This window comes from Amblyraja radiata, chromosome 22, assembly GCF_010909765.2.
Source record: "Amblyraja radiata isolate CabotCenter1 chromosome 22, sAmbRad1.1.pri, whole genome shotgun sequence".
Taxonomy (NCBI): domain Eukaryota; kingdom Metazoa; phylum Chordata; class Chondrichthyes; order Rajiformes; family Rajidae; genus Amblyraja; species Amblyraja radiata.
In genome coordinates this window covers 37,731,497-37,750,370 of record NC_045977.1, presented here as the reverse complement: position 1 = coordinate 37,750,370, position 18,874 = coordinate 37,731,497, and the positions used below count along the sequence as shown (strand labels likewise).

Here is an 18,874-nt window from a genome sequence, read left to right as displayed (position 1 = left end):
GATCAAAGTGCGTTTTTCACCAAGTCGATGATTTTCTGGGAGAAGTTAATATGACTCTTTTTCAGAGTGTTTGAATTTGAGGGGTGAGGGAAAGCTGGAAAAGAGAGGTGCGGGTGGGATAAAGTCTGGCATGGGATAGCTGGAGAAACAAGGAACTGCATATGCTGCTTCACTAAAAAAAAAAGACAAAATGCTGAAGTAACTCAGCGGGTCAAGCAGCATCTCTGGGGAATGGACAAAGGGCCCTACCTAAAATGTCATCTCCATGGTTCTCCAGAGATGCTGTCTGACCTGCTGAATTACTTCAACACTTTGTTCTTGAGTGATAGGTGGATGCAGGTGAATGTTCTCTTGTTCAAAGTTGTTCAACATTGTTCCTACCTTTGCACCTTGTACATGTGCCAACCACTTCCCTGGTTTATTTTTAAACCTACTACACAGAAGTACATTCTTAAACGACATGTCACGATTGTGTGCTGTTGGGCAGCCATCATTAATCAAGGATAGATACAAAATGCTGGAGTAACTCAGCGGGATAGGCAGAATCTCTGGAGAGAAGGAATTGAGTACATTTCGTGTGCAGACCCTTCTTCAGACGGGTCCATCATTAATCAAGGGGTGGTTTGGCTCTTCTTGGGGCCATACAAGCATCCTGATAACTTTCAGCCGGTGGGAGCCACAGATGTGCGGAGTAGATATACGAGGACATTACCGGGACTTGGCCTGAGCTATTGCGAGACGTTGGGCAGGCTAGGGTTATATTCCTTGGAGTGCAGGAGGCCGAGGGGTGATCACATTGAGATGTATAAAATAATGAGGGAATAGATGGGATGAACGTACAGAGTCTTTTACTCACCGTAGGAGAATCAAGAACTAGAGGGCAATGGGGCTGATATATGGAACGAGCTGCCAGAGGAGGTAATTGAGGGAAATACTATAACAGCATTTAAAAGACATTTGGACAGGTGCGTGGATTGGAGCGGTTTAGGGGGATATGGGACTATCTTAGACGAGGCATCTTGGCTGGCATGGATGAGTTCAGATTCAACTTTAATTGTCATTGTCAGTGTACAGTACAGAGACAACGAAATGCAGTTAGCATCTCCCTGGAAGAGCGACATAGAATATGATTTCAATAAATAAATCTATTTACATGCATACAGTACATGCATACAGTTGGGCCAAAGGGCATGTTTCTGAGCTGTATGTCCATTCTACCTGGAAGTCTAACAAAAGTAAAACTTGTGAAAAGATTCTGAGCAGTAGAATAGCTTTGATAATATTAATATTTGAAATTAATTTATTTGCCAAGTATGTAAACACACAAGGAATTTGATTTGCCAACAAAAAAACAAGATACATAACCACATAAAAATTAACCATAGACTTAAACAGCCACCACAACGGTGTGTGAGAATCCCCATGACACACAGCATAAGCGGAGACCCACAGCCATCTGAGAAGAGGAATCGGAGCTGCCAAGGAAAGGTACTCTTAAGAAGTTGAGGAGCAGGTTTGCAGCTAATGATGACTCTTCAGTGTGGAAGGGCTTGCAAGTAATCACCAGCTACAAGAGGAACCCCCCTCCCCCCTCGCTCATTGGACAATCGTCAGCTGACCAATGACCTGAACGAGTTCTACTGCAGGTACACAAAATTGCTGGGGAAACTCAGCGGGTGCAGCAGCATCTATGGAGCGAAGGAAATAGGCGACGTTTCGGGCCGAAACCCTTCTTCAGACGGGTTCTACTGCAGGTTCAATAGACAGAAACATAGCCCCGGTACCCCCTCCCTCCCTCCCTCCCTCCCCCATCCACTCCTCCTCAATTACCACTTCACACCTACTCGCAGCCCGACTCCAGTCTGCAAAGACTGGACCCTTCCGCACCCACTCCTCCCCAATCACCACTTCACACACATTTACAGCCTAACTCCAGTCTGCAAAGGATGGGCCCTTATCCACTACCCACCCCCTCCTTGCTGCCCAACATCAGTCTAGCCACTTCTCCATCACTAACAACAATTGAGGAGGTGGAAAAGCTATTCAGGAGGCGGAAAAGCTATTCGGAAATCTCCAGGACCGGACAACGTTTTCCCCTCTACCCTCAAGCTCTGTTCGGAACAACTGGCACCAGTCTACACAGACATTTTCAATTGGACCCTGCAAACCTGCACTGACCCTGCCTGGTTCAAAGTCTCCACTTTTGTTCCAGTACCCAAAAAGCCAAGGACTACAGGCCTGTCGCACTGACCTCCGTAATCATGAAGACGTGCTGGCCCACCTGAAAAATATCACAAACCCCCTGCAGTTTGCATACTGGGCCAATAGATCAGTGGATGATGCAGTCAACCTAGGCCTGTACTTCAGCCTCCAGCGCCTAGACCGCCAGGGGACCTATGCAAGGATTTTGTTTGTGAATTTTAGCTCTGCATTCAACACCATTGTGCCAGAACTACTACACTCCAAACTCTCCCAGTTGACTGTGCCTGAACCCCTCTGTCAGTGGATCACCAACTTCCTGACAGACAAGACGGCAGCATGTGAGGCTGGGAAAGCACATCTCAGACCCGCTGACCCTCAGCATAGGAGCACCACAAGACTGCATACTCTCCCCTCTCCTTTACTCTACACCAACTACTGCACCTCCACAGACTATTCTGTCAAGCTTCTCATGTTTGTGGACGGCACAACCTTAATTGGACGGGGAGGAATCTGCCTACAGACAGGAATTGATTGTAGACTTTAGGAGAGCTCCCCCTCCCCTCTGCCCACTCACCATCAACAACACCACAGTCACATCTGTGGAGTAATTTAAGTTCCTTGGAACCATCATCTCCAGGGACCTTAAATGGGAGGCCACTATCTACTCCACAGTCAAAAAGCCCCAACAGAGGATGTACTTTCTGCGGCTGTTGAGGAATCTGCCACGGGCAATGATGGTCCAATTCTATACTGCCATCATAGTGTCCTCACTTTCTCCATCGTGGTCTGGTTTGGTTCAGCCACCAAGCACGACATCCGGAGGCTGCAGCACATCGTTCAATCAGCCGAGAAGGTTGTTGGCTGCAACCTTCTCTCCCAATCAACGAACTGTACACTGCAAGGGCCAGGAAGCGAGTGGGTAAGATGATCTCTGACCCCTCTCACCCTGGCCACAAAATCTTTGAATCGCGTCCCTCTGGAAGGCGGCTGCGGACTGTCAAAGCCGCCACAGCCAGACATAAAAACAGCCTATTTCCACAAGCAGTAGCTCTACTCAACAGCCAAAAGTTTGTAGCCTCCTTTTGCTCTGGTATTTTATTTAATTCTTTACATGTGTAAATAATAATGTTTTATTTTTAATTGTCTACTGTATATCGTGTTGTTACTTGCGAGCAAAACCAAGGCAAATTCCATGTATGTATACATACTTGGCTAATAAAATTTATTCAATTCAATTCAATGTCCGGGCCACACACACACATGCTCCTTCATCGTGATGTGACTAGAGTTGTACCGACCGCTGTCACTCTCTCGGCAGTCCCTGTCCGCCCGAACAGTCAGAAAGCCGTCCGCCCTCGTACTAACTCTGGGATGTCCTCATGGAGCCATGTCCCCGCAAAACACCAAGATCACTGCACTCGCGGCACTCCCTCTGAGTCCTCACCAGTGCACGCAGCACGTCCATCTTGTTTTTTTGGCAACCTCGCATTCCTCACTGTAATAGAAGGCAAATAACATATCTTTCTTCCCGCGGTCGGGGCAATCGAAACATCCTCGATCGGGGCGGTAGAAGCTCCTGCGTTTGGAGCTCCCTCAGTCGATCCCTAACAAAGAGAAAAAGTTGTATCTCCATCGAGGTAAGAGATAAAAAAAGGTCTCCCCAACCCCCCCCCCCCCCCCCCCACATAATATAAAACTCAAGGTACACTAAAAACATACAAGCAAACACTGACCAAAATAGCAAAAGAAGAAAAAGACGAGACGGGCTGTTGGCGTGGCTGCCATGTGCGGCGCCAGCTTGATGGCCTTTTTCCTGGGCTCTCCCTGTCAGAATCTGTCAGGATTGGTTGATGGATCCCGATGGTAGAGGGGAAGGAGGGAGTTTAGACCCAGGCTGGTGGGTGATAGGTGAAAACAAACAAGGGAGGAAATTTTTCTATTTCCATTTATTATCCACCAGCCTCTTTCTCTAAACTAGCCCTCCCTCACCTGACTCCAACTGCCTGTCATCTTGCACCTCTCCCTGGTTGCCTTAATGATAAGGTTCACTATTTAATAAACAGACAACTCACAAAAACATTAGGTAGACCAACTCAAGCTTTACTGATCATCTGCCGGCGGAAGTGACAGGGATAAACCAGTCAAGTAAGCAATAGACATTTGACTTTCCCCATGCCACCACTTCAATGAACAAAGATTTGCATGGTGTTTTATACTGTGTGGGTGTCACTTAGTCACATGCCAAATATATTAGTCATGGTCAAGATGTAGCCAATATACATCACTACCAGACGCATCTGAGCTTGTCTTATCAATTAGTAGACACATTTCAAAGGCATCTTATCAGTTGGTACTTCCAGGACAAGACATTTCAAAGGCATCGGTCATTGTCTCAATATACATCACCTGAGTGAGGGAAGCCCAGGCTTGTCTCTCTCTCTTGGAATACAAGCTACAACCTAGTCAAGTATTCCACCATGTATCTTTTATATATTTAAAAGCATTTAACTTTTTCATTAATACTGATGGTCCTTATGGCAGGGTCTTGACAAGAAATGCCTATTCGCCTTCACTTGTGCTGCTTGATCCATTGAGTTCCTCTGGCAGTTGTTTATTGTTTGCTTCATATTTCAACATATGCAGTCCCCATATGTCTCTAAAATATTGGCTCATTAGCTAAAGCATGCGGGCCTTCCAGAATTAACATCTACCAACCAGATCCCGCTGCACAGCAACAGCTCCCAGCCCCATAATATGGAGGCAGAATGAGATCCTGGAATACATACATCACGTTTTTTGGAGTTAAAGTTGATGATAATTAAGTTGTCTTATCGAGTTCGGTACATTAGCACCACAGAGTTTCAAGTCTGAGGAAAAGAATGTTTGAGATCAAGATTTTTTTTAAACAGAAATTGGATGCAAATGATTATACTGAATTCTGCAATATAAATAGAAAGGCATTTGGCAAGAATGATAGGATAGCGTTGTTTAAATAAAATGTGCAGGGAGGCACTGCAGATGCTGGTTTATGCTGAAGATAGACACAAAATGCTGTAGTGACCCGGCAGGTAAGGCAGCATCTCTGCAGAAAAGGAATAAGTGACGTTTGGGTTTGGAACGCTTCTTCAGGGTCTGAAATGTCATCTATTCCTATCTCCAGAGATGTTGCCTGACCCGCTGATTTGCTCCAGCATTTTGTGCCAATATCTTGTTTAGATAAAAGCTGCAATGTTGATTTTTAAGTGGACTTATTTTGTTGGTTGTTTTGAGTTTGATGATCATAGATACTAAGAAAAGGGATGGGAACAGTATTTGTTCAAAATAGTAACTGAGTTGTTTATGTAATTACACAATAGAGGAAGGTGGAGAAAAGTTAAATTAAATATAATTTCCTTCATTGAGACTGTATGGAGCTTAAATTGTGTTTGTAATGGTTATTACATGTTGGGATATAACTATAACATAATAAATAAGTCTGAAGAAGGGTCTCGACCAGAAACGTCACCCATTCCTTCTCTTCAGAGATGCTGCCTGTCCCGCTGAGTTACTCCAGCATTCTGTGTCTACCTTGGGATATAACTAGATTGTCATAGAAATATTTTTCACTTGTGAGCATGGTAATCATTTTCTCATTGGCATGTTGGAGATGGATCCAAAAGCTAGGTGCTGTCCTTTAATGGAAGTTCTGAATTGGAACCATTTTTCATTCATTAACCCCAAGAGGAGTGGATAATTATAGAATCCGTGAGATCAGCAGGGATTGGAAATCCCTCTGGGGCACCGTTACAGCATGGAACAAGACTCGACTAATTAAAACAAGCAGCTATGTGAGAGCAAATTTGTTTGGAAGAGTCACATTGAGATTGGTTTGAATGGAGTTTTTTGGACATATAATGCTACCTATCTCAAACCTTTTTCGTTTTATTTGATTTTCTAACGAGTATATAAAAACATTTTTTTGTATTTTTTTTTTTTTTTTTAATAATTCAATTTGTCTTGTATTTGAAACAGTTAACTTTTTAAATTTTATGTAATTAAATAACATAATTTTATATTTACAATCAAAGCTCAGAAATTAATGATGGATACTAAAAAGTTGCAGTTGCAATTCCATTCCCACGTGCACATGCAATGATTGTTAGTTTGTTGTTAACACATCAACTATGGGTTTTTGATACTGGTTAACTGCTGGTTAAAAGGTCAATAGGCTTCAAAACTGGAATTTTAAGAAGATTTCATGATGTTATAGGATTACCTTACAGGCTTGTTTGAATAAAATAGTACTATAGGATCAGTGGTAGACAAAAATGCTGGAGAAACTCAGTGGGTGCAGCAGCATCTATGGAGCGAAGGAAATAGGCAAAGTTTCGAGCCGAAACCCTTCTTCAGACTCAGAGCACTCACCCCAGTCATCACTTGGAGAAATATAAACAGAAAACAGTAGCAATACTCATGGTGTGTGTGTCGAGAGAGAAACTGTTAATATATCAAATATATCAAATCAATGAACATCAGAATTGGGAAGGTCAAAAATTAACTGTTGTTAGGGTGGAGAGAACAAAGGGAATGTCTGTAAGAAAACTGACACAAATAGTGGTGAAGCTGGCTGAGAAAGGGTGGCAAAAACTTGATAATCTTAGCTGATATATCCATAGGGTGTGTAAATAATGGCCTACTCCTGCACCTATTTTTATATGAATGAGAACTGAGAGAGAACAACATTGTTGGCAAGATGTTGTTTCTTGCTGTTTTTACTGTAATACTCAACCTACAAAGTGAGAAAGAACAGTTGTAATACTCAACCTACAAAGTGAGAAAAACAGTTGTAACAACCCAGCTGGATCATCAGATGTTGTTCCTTAAGGTTTAGATCCATTTGGTTTGGAACCTTGTTGGAGGACATAGAGGGAAGTCAGAGTTGGAGTGCAACGGAGAATTAAAATGGCTGCAACTGGTAGTTCAGAGCACCTTCTTAAACTGAATGAAGTTGAGCAAAGCTATAAGCCAATTTACATTTGATTTCTCCATTGTGTAGGTGACTAGATTGTGAGTACTGAATACAGTACACTAAATTGGAAGCAGTATACTGCTTCACCTGGAAGGGGTGGGGTTTTTTTCTTTGTATGCTAGAAAAGGCTGGGGGAGGGAGTTGCATCTTCCCAGGATGCTTGTGGTATTCGATTTCCCATTTTTCTCATGTTTCCCATTTTCAGTTTTTTCTAGGCAAGTAGCTCCCACCTCTGGGGGGGGTGGGGGGGGTGGAGTACATTCTTACAGGTTTAGGTTTATTATTGTCATGTGTACCAAGGTACAGTGAAAAGCTTGATTTTACGTGCTATTCAATCAAATCTGACCATAAATACATGAATACAATCAGCCAAACTCCATTGCAATGTGTAAATTGTGCTAGATTTGCAGGTGAAAAAGAGATCTAAAAGAGTAGGGCGATTGTAATGGATGATAGTAGATCCTCCTCTGGGGCCAGCATGCAGAGTTGCTACGCTCCTGCGCCATCTTGGCAAAGAGAGAGTTTTCCTGTATTTATTCATGTGATCACCTTCAGTGAGCAATAGCAGGAGGACCTATTTCAAAGCACATGTCTAAAAAAACGTGATCATTCTCTGCCAAATTACATGTGGTTGCTCGATAATGACTACGCAGTAACAAAAATGTTTTCCCCCCTCTGATTGCAGCTGAAATACTCTAGCTGAGAACAACTCTGTTAATCACGTAGTAATTTAATTAGGCATACTCATGACACTTATGACTCACCACCGTCTCTTCTGCACCATGTTCAGGTAGACGACTCCCGTAGTCATTAATGGATGTTGTGGTGATTGTCGGCAGCAGCTTTGGTAGTTTTGTAGTAATAATATATTTTGTGCTTAATGAGAAAAATTGATGCAAGGTAGGTGCTGCAAATGCCTTTGTGAATATTGGATAGCTCTTTGGTATGATTCAGAAAAGATTAATTCCAGCTTTACTGGGCAGAGTATTAATGTACATCTTGCTGTTCCATCGTAGCAACCCGTAGTCTACTTTTGGCACACAATCCATACTATTGGTTTATTTGGTAGAAGGTAGATTGGACCTTCTCAGAGACCTTATCCATGCCCAGTGGGTTTTACCACACCACGATACAAATGATAGTAATGTGACAAATATTCTGTATGCTTGAGTGAGAAAATGTGACCGAGACATATTATTGGGAGAAAATGACAAGTCCTGTTGTGTATGACAAAGAATCAGCAAAAGGGAAATTAATCACAATGTAAATTGTTGTCTTTTTACAGCTGAGTGGAACTGCAGATGGAGCAAGTTGACAGCGTTATTATAATAAGTGACACCGAAGGAGACAATGAAGAAGAAACTTCAGTCTTCATTGTAGAAGACTCTCCAGGTCAGACCTATTTATTTGTAGCAGATATAGAATTTGTATACTTCCCCCCCCCCCCCCCCCCCCCCCCCCCGCAATTGAGGGTAAAGGTGATAATGAGCAATGGGCGAGGGTCGTACTCCGCTCCCCAAATTGGAGGCAGTGACATTGTAAATCTTGAACAATTAACTTTAGTTTAGCTTATGGTCATGTAGACCAAGGTACAGTGAAACACTTTTGTTGCCTGCTATCCTGTCAACAGAAAGACAATCCATGATTACAATCGAGCCATTTACAGTGTATAGATACATGAGAAGGGAATAACGTTTAGTGCAAGGTAAAGCCAGCAAAGTCCGATCAAGGATAGTCCGAGGGTCACCAAAGAGATAGATAGAAGTTCAGCACTGCTCTCTGGTTGTGGTGTTAGTATTTATAGTAGAGCTGTGAAGGAAATTAATAAGGATTTAGGGAGTGCCACAAATGATGCAACATATTTGAAAGTATTTTGAAAATTTCAAAATATAGAAAATAATAATTTTAAAGAGTAATACATTCCCAAACGATGTGGGAGGCATTGTGAGGTTTTATAGGAAATGGATAAGAACATGCCCTAATTATAAACTTTCACAGTTCTCTCAATACGTGGTCTTTTCCTTTGGACTGTAGAAATACATATAACGTTGCGATTCGAGAGTGACAGGGGAATGTATTTCAGTAAATATTTCACGAAACATTTAATGTTACTGATATTAAGAACAGTGTAATTTTAGCTATTGTGAAATGTCTGTCACGCCTGGTGAACTATATATGGGGAAGTAACTAATGTAGTGGTTGGTGAATGTCTGCGGGTATTATTTATGTGGACTTCCAGAAGATTATGTGCTAATATTCCTTTTGCATGTCAAGGATGTGGATAGAAATAATCAAAAAGGCTAATGGAATTTGGTCATTGTATATTAATGATTATACAATGAAATGTAAGTTATACTACAGCTCTTCAGATTTCTGGAGATCACGTGAACAGCCCTGGTCACTATCTTTTGCATGGAAACAGTTATAATACAGTTATAATACCGATAATACAGTTATCAAAATTTTACCTTGACTCATCAAAGGAGGTTAAGGTTTGTTAAGGAGGTTAAGGTTTTGTGTGGAGGTTAAGGAATTAATAATTTGAAGCAATTTTATGGAAAGTTAAGGATATGAAATTAATAAGGTGAATAGGGAATTAGGAACAATGGGACAAATAGGGTAAATAATTAAAAATTGAGCCTGACATTTTAGGTAATTTAACTTGCTTTCACTCTCCATGGATGTTAAGAGATTGGAATTAATAGTGGTTGCTTCTAGCCATTTGCTCATTTTAAACGTTGAAATTGTTAGATTTTTGTTATCCAAAAGGTACTTAGGATGAAAATGAGGGTAATAAACAAAGTGTGATCACAGATCAGCCACAACCTCGCTGAGTCATTACAAAGCTCAAAAGACTAAATGTTCTTCTCCTTCTGCATTAATGTTTCATACTATTCTCAGTTGAACTAGATAAGCACCAGTAAAATTTAGTGGAATATTTCACCTTTACTGTTCTTGTTCATCAACTAAATATGTTCAATGGTGTCTTGAGTTTAATGAGTACGTTTTTTTTTTGATGTAATCGTTTTTATTCACAGAAGCTTTGGACATATCCAAGGATAAAAGCACTGAAGTAATTGATGAAGAATGTGGGCTTGCCATTACCTACAGCAAAAAGGGCAATGTAATGCCACACGCACGATATGACTGTGTAGAACAAGACTTTACGTATGTAGCCCTGAGAGTTCATTTTGGACATATAATTTGTTGTCAAAAACCATTAGACTTTAAATTGTTCTTATCTCTGAAGATTTAGAACTGTTTTGTACTTGTTACTGCAAGTCTGCACGTACTGTGTTGTGCTAATAGATTGTTATATAGAACTACAATTCCCTGACCCCTTTCTCTAAATATAGATGTACTATTTCACTCATGTTGGATACAGGCAGTTAATTATTAGTGAATATACTTCCTGATTTTTTTGTGTGTGTGGTGGGTTTTGTTTGAAATCCTATCCATAAAATATATTATTGTAATTCTAGTAAAATGAACTCTGTAAAGCATTATTGATTTAAAGATACCATGCCTAAACTAATCGGCTGTGTGGTGTATGGAAGACTGTGTACTCTGGTATCACAGTCTTGTTAATTGGGTCATGAAAGGGTACCACTACCATGTCTACAAATCCTATCTGAAGCTGAACTTTCTTCACTCAGTCCATCGAGGTCTCTACCCAAGAAGGCAATGGATGCCCAGTCACTGCATGCCACTTGAGACCCATCAATAGATTAAGTGTTGAGGGATATTGTGTTGTGCATGAAAATGTCATAGATCAGCCATAGAATGATGAAGCAGGCACAACATTTGAAAATGGTGCCAAAACCTGGCGACTCTTGTATCTGGTCTCAGTGGGCTATTTCTATACACTTTGTATTTAATCTGGTATTGTGTTTATGTATAGTAATAATTTACTGAACACGATGCAAAAAAAAGAATTACACTGTGATAATAAAGAGCCATTGAAGGTAAATGCCCAACTCATATTTTTATTTATTAGAATTCCTTAAATTCTTGCATGAATTGATTTCCATTGGTATCTCCTTTTTTTTTGGCTCGTGGAAAGCTATGATGTACTATTGAACATAACTAAAGTGATTTATGGAGCATTTCAGGCTGCACTGTATGAAACTAATGAAATATATTTCCCACAAAAGTTAAAGGCAGTATATTGTACTTAACGGCCTGAAGTGAAAGATTTCAAAAACATTTTTGAGAGTGAGTAATTTCCTGATTAATGTACTCCAGGTTTAAGTAATCACTAATACTTTTACACACCCATTCTGCAAGTTTTTTTTAATGGCTGATATCAACCTTTTAATGTATTTAAAATGTCTGTTTTAGGCGAACAGAAAATGAGGTATCTGGGCCTACTGGTAGCAATTTAAATTTCTGTGACCAGTGCTATTGTTATATCTGTGACAAACCTGCTTCTGAGGTGGGTACATTTCTATCAGTTGCAATTATTGTGTTTATTTTTAAATCGGTAATAAAATAGACGTCACCAGAGAGACGATGTTGAGTTTTCGGTATAGTCAGTCCAGGAATCGGCCATGTGCATTACAAAATATTAAGCTATTATTTTTAGCATGAGCGTCTGATTATGCACCATTTTGGTGCAGCATGATCCTGGTTTATTTTCCTCCTAGTGATGTTTGGTGTGTGATTGCTCTGGCATCTTGCATTATCCTTCATTCAAAGAAAACTGCAAGAAAGAGTGCAAAACCAAATGTCTAAAATTTGTTTGTAATCTGAGATGGGGCAGCAGTTGGCCTGTGACTACTGGGCTAAGCAAGAAAAGGAGTAATGAATAAATAAATGCATGCATGCAGTTCTGTTTATCAGTCTCTGATGCTCTTGAGATCGGATTTAAAAAAAAAAATCAAAGATAGACAAAAAAAAAGCTGGTGTAACCAAGCGAGTCGGGCAACATCTTGGATAAACGGAATGGATGATGTTTTGGGTCGAGACCCTTCTTCAGAGTCTTTGTCAAAAGAAGGATCTTGACCCATAACTTTAAACATAAAGCAATTGCAAAAAGACCAGCCCCAAATTATTTTTGAGATATCTAAAATTGGTGACGATGTAATAAAAATGGCTTTAAGATGTGGAATACAATCTGAATTTCAGATGGATTATTCCATTGAACAGAAGAAGACAACATCAATATTTTGATGACTGTCAGTAGATATTGACACCAAGTGTCTTATTGTGATTTGTTCAGTACATTGGAAGTAGCGCCATGTTCTGGGAATGGTAAAAATGTCTGAAAAGGTTCACTAAAGTGGTACTGAGTGTGCAGCCTGTGTCAGGGTTGTGCTGGGACTCCCTGGTGATAAAACATATCTGCATAAAAGGCCCAAAGCATTGTGCAGAGTAAAACACAACTTGGGCTCGGGAATTTGTACAAAGGTGGCTCCTCTGCCACTGCTGAGAGCAAAAATCATGACATGAGGCTCGGTCTGAAGAAGGGTCTTGACCCGAAACATCACCCATTCCTTCTCTCCAGGGATGCTGCCTGTCCCGCTGAGTTACTCCAGCATTTTTTGTCTACCTAGGTGGTATTCACGATGGCTAAGTTGGACTAGACTCCCTGTTAGTAAAACTAATTTTTATAAACATGTTCATTAAGTTGCTGCTCATAACTTTGTTTCCATTCTAGTTAAAAATCTTGCATATTATTGTATGATGTGAAAAGGATTTGGATTTTAACAACATGCTCTCCCTTACCCTCTTCTATATTAGTGCCAATACTGGAATCTTCCTTCATTTTGTCATTGCAACGCTCACAATAAAAGTAAATATTGGAAAGCACACCGGGATGTCGCACTAACTGGTGCACTCTCAATATTCAACTTCGATCTAGTTGACATTGATTCAGAACTTCGACATGGAGGTAATCATGTCTATGATATTACTTGGAGTTTGTTAGCAATTTCAATTCACTAATTGTTATGAACTGAGCTCACAAGTTATAGGAGTAGAATTCGGCCCATCAAGTCTACTCCGCCATTCAAACATGGCTGATCTCTGCCTCCTAATCCCATTTTCCTGCCTTCTCCCCGTAACTCTTGACACCCATCCTAATCAAGAACTTCAAAGGTCTTTTATTGTCACGTGTTCCAATTAAGGTACAGTGATATGCAAATTACCATACAGCCATACGGGAAAGAAAATCAACAAGACACACAACTACGTAAAAGTTAACGTAAACGTCCACCACAGCGGATTCCTCACTGTGATGGAAGGCAAAAAGGTCCAATCTTCTTTCCTCTTTATTGGCCTGAGGTCGGGGCAGTCGAACCATCATGCTGGGTGATCGAAGCTCCCGTGTCGGGGCGATCAAAGCTCCAGCATCGGGGCGGTCGAAGCTCCTACGGCTTGGTTCCCCGAAGTCGGTCTCTAACCACGGTGGAGCTCCGAGATCGATCCCCCTGGCAAAGGGATCGCGAGCTCCCTGATGGTAAGTTTGCAGGCTCCGCGGTGGAGCTACCAGTCGATCTCCAGCAAAGGCGTCTAACTCATCGATGTTAGGCCGCAGTGCAGACGGAGATACGATATGGAAAACAAACTCGCATCTTCGTCGAGGTAAGAGATTAAAAAAAGTTTCCCCCAACTCACCCCCCACTCCCCACATAAAACAAACTGAAGGACACTAAAAACATATATTTAACTTGTACAATTTAAACACAAAGAAGGAAGGGACAAACAGACTGTTAGCAAGGCAGCCATTGCTGGCGCAACCCAGTGGTGAACCTCTTGTCTATCTCTGCCTTAAAAAATATCCACTGACTTGGCCTCCACAGCCCTCTGTGGTAATGAGTTCCACAGATTGCCATACGCAAGAAGAAGACTACCCTCTAACTAAAGAAGTTCCTCCTCGTCTTTTTAAAAGAGCGCCCTTTAATTCTGAGGCCTAGACTCTCCCATCAGTGCACATCCACTTTATGCCTTTAATTATTGTGTAATAACATGTTAGTTACTCTTAGCATTAAATGTTCACGATGAACAGATATTCTTGTGGAGACCACACCAGTAAAATATCCCTAACTTAAACTTAGAAAGAGCTTCTTCCCCTCTGTTATCAAACTTCTGAATGGCCTTTCTATATCTAGGGTATGGTCCCGAATTTCCATTCTACCCCATTGCAGACGTTTAACTTTTTCTCTGGAACTATTGTGCCACAATGCTGAGAACTATATGCTGCACTCTGGAATTTTTCTCTTTGCTCTACCTGTTGTACCTGTATTTGGCTTAACTGTAGTAATGTATGATATTATCTGATTTGATTCGAAAGCATGCAAACAAAAGCTTGTCACTATATCCTGGTACACGTGACATTATTGATTTGCATCAATACCAGTGTCAATTTTCAGCACTATGCTGATGCATTACCTAATCTTCCTGTTACTCTACCTGGTGCACTCAGCCTTTTGATGATGTGTGGAGTGAATTGGTTAGACATGGTCCCAATTTCTAACCTTGGGAAGAACTTTACTCTATACTTTATTGTCACATGTGACAAGTCACAGTGAAATTCTTTGCTTGCAATAGTCGCCGCATAAGGGGCGCTGACAAGAAGCTGAGATGGGCCAGATATTTGTACTGTTGGTTCAACCTGATTGTGAATGCTGCAGCCTTTAGTATTGGTCTAATTTTGTCACATGTACAGAGGTAAAGTGAAACGCTATTGTTTGCATGTTATCCGATTAAATCAGTTCAAATTATACATGAGTACCATCAAGCCATACATAAGTACAACAGGTAGTGCAGAGAGTAAAATCCCAGAGTGAAATCCTGATTAAATTTACAGTTGTAATGGAGTTTTAGAAGAGTGGAACGGTTGTAATGTTTGATAATAGATCCTCTTCTGGGACCACATGAAGAGTTGCTATACGCTCTCGCTGTACTGCTGGCAGAACGTCTGTTGCAAACTATTATTGTTTAGCACAAGATGACAGTCCATTTCGAATAGTCTGGCACGCCATTTTCAGGTTTGGCCGCTGCCTCTCCTTTACAAACCCTTCTGTGCTCCTCATCGCACATAGTTTGATCCCCTGGCTCCGCAATTTCACCATGTACGGTCATTGAAATTGGCAACCGTTGCTTGTCTTGACATTTGTGCAATCATACTCAATTGCACAACGGAAAATACTACCTCCAAAATTAAGCTTGTAGCTATTCAAAAGACCATTTTTACATTTTGACAATTCCTGTTGGAAAATAACTTTGTTATTGCAAATCTGAAACTTTCAAGATTCCACCGCCTCCGTTACCCCATTGACACAATTGTTTTTATAAAATGTTTCTCCATAACAGAAGGCTGTTGCAACTGACGGGTTGGCATGTTTTCACTGGAAGTGGGCAACTTCCTGAAAACGCCATTTATTGGAGATTATTGTTTGCCTTTTCAATTTTTTTAAATAAAAAAAAATCATTAGGGGCAGCACCGTTGTGCAGCAGTAGAGTTGCTGCCTCACAGCACCAGAGACCCGGGTTCGATCCTGCTACGGGTGCTGTCTGGACAGAGTTTGTACGTTCTCCCCATGACCTGCGTGGGTTCTCTCCGGGTGCTCCGGTTTCCTCCCATACTCCAAAGACGTACAATTATCCCTGGCATGTGGGATAGTGCTAGTGGGTGTGGATTGCTGGTCAGTGCGGACTCAGTGGGCTGAAGGGCCTGTTTCCGCTCGGTATCTAAATTATACTAAATAGATGCTGAACTCAATAGTAGTTTCTGCCGCCTAGATTTTCTGTGTAAAGTTATCTGCCTAATTCATACTTTCAATTGCTTTACAGGTGCTTTATTGCAGACATTTTGTTTAGAGCTTGCGTTGGAATATAATAATTATATGATGGGAATAATAACATCTCGGAGCTCCTTGATCCCGTGCATTTGTTCCTGTCACAATCAGTTTAAAATATTTTGTGAAATGTGCCAGATGAACCATGTGGAGATCCAACTCTACAGGTAAGACTTGTCTAAAACTTGTCCATTTGATGAAATATACTTGTCTATTTGAAGAAATATGTAATCTAGGCTTGTTAATGTAGTTCAGGGCAAATACTGTACTTCTGGACATGTCTTTTAGGTGGCTGTAGAAGCAGTCTATTATCCTGTAATCTGTCCTCTTTATCAGTCAAGCACCATCAGCAAAACTGATTTATTTACTCACTTTCACATTATTATTTGTGGGCCTTGTGCACGGCTATTTATTTTCTTGATTAGCGGTGGCGCAGCGGTATTTTTGTTGCCTTGTAGCGCCAGAGACCTGGGTTTGATCCTGACTTTGGATGCTATCCGTACAGAATTTGTACATGCTCCCTGTGAACGTGTGGATTTTGTCCGGATGTTCCAGTTTCCTCTCACAGTCCAAAGACGTACGTTTGTAGGTTAAATGGCTTCGGTGAAATTGTAAATTGTCCATAGAATGTACGATCGTGCTTGGGTACGGGGATCGCTGGGGCTGGTCAGCACGGACTCAGTGGGTCGAAGGGCCTGTATCCGCATTGTATCACTAAAGTCTAAAGATGAATAGATCAATGTGCCTGGCATGAAGAGATACATTAGCTGTTCCCTCATTGTGCATATTGTTCTTACGTCACTGTTCTCTCCCACTAACCCCTCCTGCCACAAAGATTTGTTTCTTAGCCTTGTTGCAGAAAGAAGCAGGTTTTGCTCTGAAAACTAGCAGCTATAAAGGGTGTTACATATTTGAGATAAAATCTGGAGGCTGCAAGCTTCTAATAGCCCTGTCCCATTGTACGAGTTCATTCAAGTGCTCTCCCGAGTTTAAAAAAAAAATCAAACTCGTGGTAAGCACATAGAATGAACGTAGCGGGTTCGTTGGAGCTCAGGGACGTCTCTTAGCGGCTCATAACGCTAACGGCAGGTACTCGGGAAACGCGGTAAGCTCGGGAACACTCGTGAAGATTTTTCAACATGTTGAAAAATGTCCACGAGAGCCCCGAGTACTTACGAGCGGCCATTACCGTAAATCTCCGAGTTCGAATCGGGGCCGAACTCGGGAGAACTCTTGAATGAACTTGTACAGTGGAACAGGGCTTTAAGTATTAACCGCAGACAGGCCATTTTGTGGACCTTCATAGATCACTGTCTCCAAAGCAACTTGGTTATTCTAGACCATAATCAAAAGATAGCATTGCTGAAGAAGGGTCTCGACCCGATACATCACCTATTCCTTCTCTCCAGAGATGCTGCCTGTCCTGAGTTTCTCCAGCACTTTGTGTCTACCTTGCTATTTTTCAAGACTTAAGGGCCTGTCCCACCTGGGCGTCATTTGCGCGTCATGCAGGTGGTGCGCAAAGATTTTTTACATCCCAAAATCCTGGGGCACCGCGCGTCACTGCCTACGTCGCCACGCACCATGCTCGCATCACGTGCCGCTTAAATGATGTTGCGTAAATTACGCGCAAATTACGCCCAAGTGGGACAGAACAAAATGATTTTAAATTCATATCCAAAGTAGAAAGCAGAAGTAGGCATTTGTATTTGCATACCAACTGGAAAATCATCTAATGAAGCAGGAAATGGCCATGACAACTTTTCTCCTTCCCCTCCCTACTTCCCAATGTAACAGAAATAGGATAGTTGCTCATTATTGTGAATGCACATGATAACTACGAGAGTTGTTATCTCCGGTTTAGGGTTGTTATCTCCGGTTTGCTTCCAGTTCCTCGTGCTGGCGAGAGCAGGAACAGGGAGATACGGGACCTGAACGTGTGGCTGAGGAACTGGTGCACGGGGCAGGGATTTAGATTCTTAGATCACTGGGATCTGTTTTCGGGTAAGGGGGAACTGTACAAAAGGGACGGATTGCATCTTAACAGGTGTGGAACCAGCATTCTGGCAGGCAGGTTTGCCACTGCTACACGGGTGGTTTTAAACTGAATAAGGGGGGTGGGGTGTCGAATGGGATAGTGGAGGATGGAGTTAAAGGGAAAGGGTTTCTTAAATGTGTGAGCGTAGAGACAGAGGGGTGTAAAATGAGGGTAAAAGTAATAGGTAGCAAGGTGAAAAGTAAAAGTGGCAGGCAGACAAAACCAGGGCAAAAATCAGAAAGGGCCACTTTTCAACATAATTGTATAAGGGGTAAGAGTGTTGTAAAAACAAGCCTGAAGGCTTTGTGTCTCAATGCAAGGAGCATTCGTAATAAGGTGGATGAGTTGAATGTGCAGATAGCTATTAATGACTATGACATAGTTGGGATCACGGAGACATGGCTCCAGGGTGACCAAGGCTAGGAGCTGAACATCCAGGGATATTCAATATTCAGGAGGGATAGAGAGAAAGGAAAAGGAGGTGGGGTAGCGTTGCTGATTAGAGAGGAGATTAACGCAATAGAAAGGAAGGAGATTAGTTTGGAGGATGTGGAATCGGTATGGGTAGAGCTGCGAAACACTAAGGGGCAGAAAACGGTGGTGGGTGTTGTGTACAGGCCACCTAACAGTAGTAATGAAGTTGGAGATGGTATCAAACAGGAAATTAGAAATGCGTGCGACAAAGGCAAATCCGTTATAATGGGTGACTTCAATCTACATATAGATTGGGTGAATCAAATTGGCAGGGGTGCTGAGGAAGAGGATTTCTTGGAATGTATGCGGGATAGTTATCTAAATCAACATGTAGAGGAACCAACGAGAGAG

The 18,874-nt window shown here is 41.7% G+C and overlaps 1 protein-coding gene across 4 annotated transcripts in view; it reads left to right on the top strand.

Moving 5' to 3' along the window:
• The window catches only part of LOC116985951, a 42,356-nt gene that overhangs the window by 1,228 nt on the left and 22,254 nt on the right, over positions 1–18,874 (top strand). For 3 of the 4 annotated variants that reach the window (XM_033041084.1, XM_033041086.1, XM_033041083.1), the window contains exons 2-6: positions 8,496–8,626; positions 10,249–10,378; positions 11,552–11,645; positions 12,953–13,103; positions 16,007–16,178. In XM_033041084.1, the coding sequence (XP_032896975.1) occupies positions 8,512–8,626; positions 10,249–10,378; positions 11,552–11,645; positions 12,953–13,103; positions 16,007–16,178 (662 nt within the window). In that variant the 5' untranslated portion in view covers positions 8,496–8,511. The remainder of the gene's footprint in view (positions 1–8,495; positions 8,627–10,248; positions 10,379–11,551; positions 11,646–12,952; positions 13,104–16,006; positions 16,179–18,874) is intronic. The other variant, XM_033041085.1, reaches the window with a different exon arrangement.